The sequence below is a fragment of the Talpa occidentalis genome, unplaced genomic scaffold (assembly GCF_014898055.3).
Source record: "Talpa occidentalis isolate TD23 unplaced genomic scaffold, MPIMG_talOcc4v2.1 talOcc4.10, whole genome shotgun sequence".
NCBI lineage: Eukaryota > Metazoa > Chordata > Mammalia > Eulipotyphla > Talpidae > Talpa > Talpa occidentalis.
This window is the reverse complement of record NW_023600993.1, coordinates 21,504,465-21,510,464: the sequence shown is the minus strand read 5'-3', so window position 1 is coordinate 21,510,464 and position 6,000 is coordinate 21,504,465. Positions and strand designations below refer to the sequence as shown.

Here is a 6,000-nt window from a genome sequence, read left to right as displayed (position 1 = left end):
AATTAACCAACCACATTCATAAGCAACAGCCACAAGGAATCCAGAAAATAAAACCAGAGACATACATATACTGTCTCCACACAGCCGCATTCCAAAAAGTCCACAAACCTATTTCACCTAAAAATAACCTTAAGTAAAATATCAATTTCACAAGTCATCAAAACATAACATTTAAACACTTAATATTCTCTATTACTCAACTTTTTTCACTCCAAAGCAGCATATTCTTGCCTTAACAGAAGTATAACATTGGAATTACAGCCCAGTGAATACAGAGTTACCAACTTTGGATTCAAAATGTACCTGCAGGAAGTTTCCAATTTACTCAAGACAGAAAAATGGGGTACTTACAGCAGGGTGTCCAGTACAGTAGGTGTAGCTGGCATGGGACTGGTAGTGTAAGCTTGCTCTTGGAAAGGAGTATGTATTCCAGGCTGGTTGGCTGCTGTTCCACTGCGAGCTGAAACCAGGGCTCATGGTCACCCGTGACTTACTAGTCTGATAGGCTCTCACTGCGGAGCTAGACTATCAAGAAGAAAGAAATGTAATGTCAAGTCAGTGAACCCCAGTGAACTGTATATATAGTAGCGTGTATTCTCATGTATGATCATACCGTCACCTGATTAAGGGAAATAGCTGATTTCTTAAGAGGAAGCATTATGTGTTGTGCTGGATAGGATGAAAGTGTTTCTCACTATTGGGATTTTGACTGCATCCGAAGCCTACTGAAAGCAGCTTTTTCTAGTTGCAACATGCAACTCCATCCTTTGGAAAAATGAGATGTGTTTTAGCAGTGACAACAAGGGTGATATTTTCATTCAATGACATACTATCTTTTCATAAGTGTTCACCTTAGAAATTCACCATTAGTTTCAGCTGAATGCAGTAAACAAAAAGCTTAGTTTACAAGGATTGGATTGAGGCACAGATTGGTTCCTAACTCTGAATAGTCTTCAAATTCCATGATTCTATTGCTTGCCTGGGGAGACATCAGCAGAAATCTGGACATATTCCAACATGTCTCCATTCCACTGCCTCGAGACAGCAAAATGATGAAAGATTTGAAATCATCATTTACTCCCTACTGGCCTTTCCTATGTAATTAAAAATAGAGGACAAGGAAAGTAGCAATCAATTTGCCAAATGTTAAATTTATCTGGTTGTCCATAATTGTATATAGGATAGAATGAAAAACAAAACTCATTTGTAGCTTCTATCCTCTTTGTCCTCAGATGGCCATGGAATATAAGGCATACAATCGTTTCTTTTCTGAGAACACTTTCTATCATCAAATTGTAATAGCTACTTACCCAAGGAGCACAGTAACTTTCACAATAAATTCTATTTATAGATATGGGCATATGCCAACTCAATCACTGGGAAAATGTGCTAATCTCATTGCCATTATATTCAGGAAACCTTAGGGGGAAGAAACTTTTATCCAAGATTGCATTTCCCACTGCACTACATTCTAATACCAATAGTACTTAGAGAAACAAAATTGCTGAAGACAGGTTTGGGCATCTTGGAGTAATCAAAGGAAAGATGGGCCTCAGCAATGCAAATGCATCAGGTAGGAACATTTCTCTTACAAGAGCATCAACATTTTTGAAAAGGGACTACATTTAAATCAGTGATGAATTAATAATTAACAACTTACAAAATTTGAACTAAAATCTGGAGAATACTCTAATTAAGTTACACACATATATCCGGTTATATGTCTTTCCCCACTCTCTTTTCCATCATCACCCTAAGCATGCATGCTAGCTAAGCATTTAACAGTTCAATGAAATGTAAAAATGTAGCAAGACAAAGGTATATACCACTGTATAGCAAGGTCTTTGCCAGGTCCTGTGACAAATCTCTGTTGGAGAAGCAATGGTAAAGTTGTATAAAAGTGTGATAATTATACTAATTATACTAATTTCTTGGTGTGTGTGTGTGTATATATATATACACAATACACATATGTGTATACATGTATACAATACACATATGTGTATACATGTATTTACATTTATAATATGTATATAATTATATATTATATGTATGTATGTATTTACATTTATAATGTGTATATGATCATATGTATTATATTTGTGCTACATGCAAAATCACTTCAAAGGCTAAATGAGTTTACCCCTAAATCAGCTTTTAGACCCAAGGTAACTTGGTTTCTGCTCTGAATCTGTGGTCATTACAATAAACCACTCATTAGCTCAATTGATTACCAACCACAACTTCTTCAAGAGTGCACCTGGTTAAATCTATTACCTGTTCAGGAATCTTAAAATTATTAGAAAAGCAGATGGATACATATATATGTAAGTAAGTTTGAAAATATCCTCATTTCTTATTTTAATTATATTCCCCCATAGCTTCAATCTCTGCCATAATTTTATACATGCTGGTCTTCTTTTTTGTTCTTCTTTTGCAAAGCCATCTTAAGTTATACTTCTTACTTGGTTCAATTCCTGATGCCTCTGGTTTATGACGACCCCTTGCCTTCCTACTTTCACATGGATCTCAAAGTGCGGCTCAAATATTTTAGCACATAATTATGTTGCTTTAATTGTTCCCTATGTGTGTAAATTTCAGCACTCCAAACAGGCTGAGAGCCTAATGAGGTTGAGATCATGTATTGCTTTTTTCACAGCTCAAGGAGTCTTCATCCTCCTTGACATTTGATGGCTCTACCAGTGTTTATCCTCTCATCATTACAATCATATTTCCCTTTGACTCCATGGCCCCTCTATCTGTACCTTCTTGTCTCACCTACTTGTTTCTCCTCTCCTTTGTTCTGCCTTAACAAGGTCTTTTGCCAGGCCTTAATCATCAGTGCTGTGTTCTTTAGTCTTTTAACGTTCTTCTTTTGTGATCTTATTCATTGCCAAGACTTTAAGTAATACTTCTAAGAAAATGACTTTCAGATGTAATTTAACAGTACAAAAACTCTCCTAAATTTGAGGTCCAAATCTTAAAAATATCTTCTGGATATGGATATGTAACAATTAATCACCACAAAGAGAACTAAAGTTTAAATTACTGTATATAGACTTAACCATTTTTTTGCTACTATTTGCCTTCCCATAATTTATTTATTTCTGGTAATGAAATGGGGATATTTTGAAACCAACAGCATTGAAATCTTAGAACAACATAAACTCATTTATCTTTCCAACTTTATCAGTATCACCAAATTCTGTTGAGTCTTTTCAGTAGTTCTAGAGTTGATGTCCTTATGATTTCCATTATTGTTATGCTATTTTATGGGTTATATCAGAGTCATTAAAACTATATTAAGAACCTCTTACCTTAAACCTTGATTGACCCTCCAATGATACAATACAATGATACCATTCTGTATTTTTAGAAACCTATATTCATTGTGTTATTACCTAGGAAGACATAGTTAATGCTGCTCTACTCTCTATGAGAGAAAGTTCAAACTTCCAAGTTCTTCATTGGACAGTCTTCCCAATTTAATCCTAACCAACATTGACAGGCTGATTTTTTGTTCCTTTCCATACAATCTCAAGTTCCCAATACATTGTTACTCCAAATAACATTTGAAAGTCCATTACAGTGTCATAACCATCCACTACCTAGATGTCTTCCTCCACTCCCAGTTTGTATTTCTAGTTATACCAGAGTCTAGCTTTTCTGGAAAATATACACTTATACACCAGCCCATTGGCACATTTGCTTCTACCACTCACTGACATTACTGATTGACTGCCATTTTTATCTGATCCTTCCATTTTGTGGCTACCCAGGAAATTACTCCCATATAGTACATGGTTAGTAAGCGCAGTGTAAAGGTCTCCAAAACCACTAGTCATAAAGTACATACAAAAATACAACAAAATAATAGTTCCTATCCAGTAGAATGGTTAAAACCAGAAGGACTGACAACACTTAAGATTGGTGAGGTTATTAAGGCTCTAAAATTTTCATACATTGTCAGTGGCAGGATAAAATGGTATAGCCAATGCTTAGTAATATATGGTAGTAAAAATCAGAAAGTACTTACTGGGGGCATTGAGGTGAATTGATTAGAAAGGGGAATAAGGTAATTTTTAGGGTGATAGAAAAGTTTGCCTTCTTATTTGGTTGTTACACAAATGCATATGTTTGCCAAAACTCATTCAATTGAACACTTGAGATCTGTCTTTTTTTATGTCTTAATTATAACTCAATCAAAGAAAAATTTACTGTCATAAAAAAACTGATATTGAATTTTCTATGGTCATGGAAGATACAGAAGTCTTAGAAAATTGAAGCCCCATGATCCCCAAATCCTAATTTTCTAGATCCCATAATTGGCTAATTTGAGTAATGCTATCTTTTCCCTCTTTGGCATGTCCTCTGAGAACCATGCCAGAGAGCATCTAACAGCCAAAAGGCAGACAGCCAGTGAGAAGAGCAGAGTCTGGATAAAAGGCCTCTGAATAACCAAGAGCTGGCAGCATCTTCGAGTGTCTGCCAACAGATCAGGGGTCAGGGCTGTTGGAGCAAGACAAAATGGAGCATAGCACAAAAGAAGGGCCCTCTTACATGCTTCCAGAAATTACAAAACTCCAGGGAGCACTTGCTGTTCTATCTACTCAGTCAGCACTAACAAACAAAAGGAAGATGAAAGGGGGACAGAAGAAAGCTGCACTAAGACAAAAATGCAATGAGGAAGAAGGCAATCACCACCACCACTGAGATTTCTAGACAAAACTGAATGAGTGTTTCAAGGGGAGATTAAGACATAACACATCAACTTCTACCTGTCAGATGCCATTCTCAGCATTTTAAAGTGATGACATATTATTCTTATAATAATATCATCATATAGTTGCTATTAATATCTGAATTTTGTAGATGAGGAAATTGAGGCAAAAAGAGATGAGATAACTTAAAAATATATGATCATATAACTACTAAGCAGTCAGATTCAAATCCAGGCTGAAAGCCAAAATCCATGTTCTCCAAGACTCTAGTATTATCCTGTCTTTGTTTAGATTCTCTCTGTATCAGAGTCTAAAATACAGTCTCTTTTACTCGGGGGAGGGGAAGGATTTTGATTTTTGGTGAGTGTTGAGAATACAAGGAAAATGCAAAAATCAAGAGGAAAGGGACAGTGTGATTGAGTCAAAAACTGAAAAAAAAAATCTATATAAATATTATAAATATAAATATGCGTATTGAGATTTATGCTACAAGGTTAGATAGTGCCGAATCCTGGGATCTCTGAGAAGTATTCAAAATACCACGTTGAAAGAAAAGAGACTGGAGTATATATCAATTGGCTTTTGTCCCCCACTGGGTAAGTCCTGCCTTGAAAGATTTATCACCCTCAATGCTTCCAAACTGTGTTTGGACATGGCAGAAGAATTTCTATTGGCATCAGAGAAGGTCCTGAGGCAGACAGTAGAAAGACACACAAGCAAACTCAGGTAGTATGCTGTGACTTTGGTGAGTAAGAACTTCCACATCATTGCAGTTAAAATCAGCAATGAACCAGGGATGGTTTGGGGGTATTAAGACACAGATACTACAATCACCTCTTTGGGAATAAGCTCGATGCTAATGACAGTAATCATAACAGCAATGTTTATTGAGCACTTGCTGCTATGTGTCCTTTATGCATTGTCTCTCTGAATCCTCAGAACAACTCAGTGGCATAAGTGTTGTTATCCACATTTTACTGATGGAGAAGCGCAGTAGCTAGGCAACTTGTTTGAAGACACACAGCTAGTAAGATACAGAGCTAGTGACCACAGATTCAGAGGCTGTAGTAACGTATTATCTCCAAGGAATATGGTTTAGAACTGAACCACAAACCCTATTATGAAAGAGACATCAAGAGAGAAATCATTATCTCAATATTAATATTGGCAAAGTCAAATATCCAAAAGAGTACAAATGAGATAAAGCTATAAGAGAACCCTTCTCTATTATGGGATAACACCAACTTTCTTTGTTGATATTATTATCAAGTGATAATGC

General features: G+C 36.0%; 1 protein-coding gene across 1 annotated transcript in view; it reads right to left on the bottom strand.

Moving 5' to 3' along the window:
* Positions 1–269: 269 nt before the first annotated feature.
* LOC129145429 (uncharacterized) overlaps positions 270–6,000 on the bottom strand; it is a 467,971-nt gene continuing 462,240 nt past the window's right edge. Inside the window, exon 6 of the mRNA XM_054692909.1 lies at positions 270–525. Coding sequence (XP_054548884.1) covers positions 322–525 — 204 coding nt within the window. The 3' untranslated portion in view covers positions 270–321. The remainder of the gene's footprint in view (positions 526–6,000) is intronic.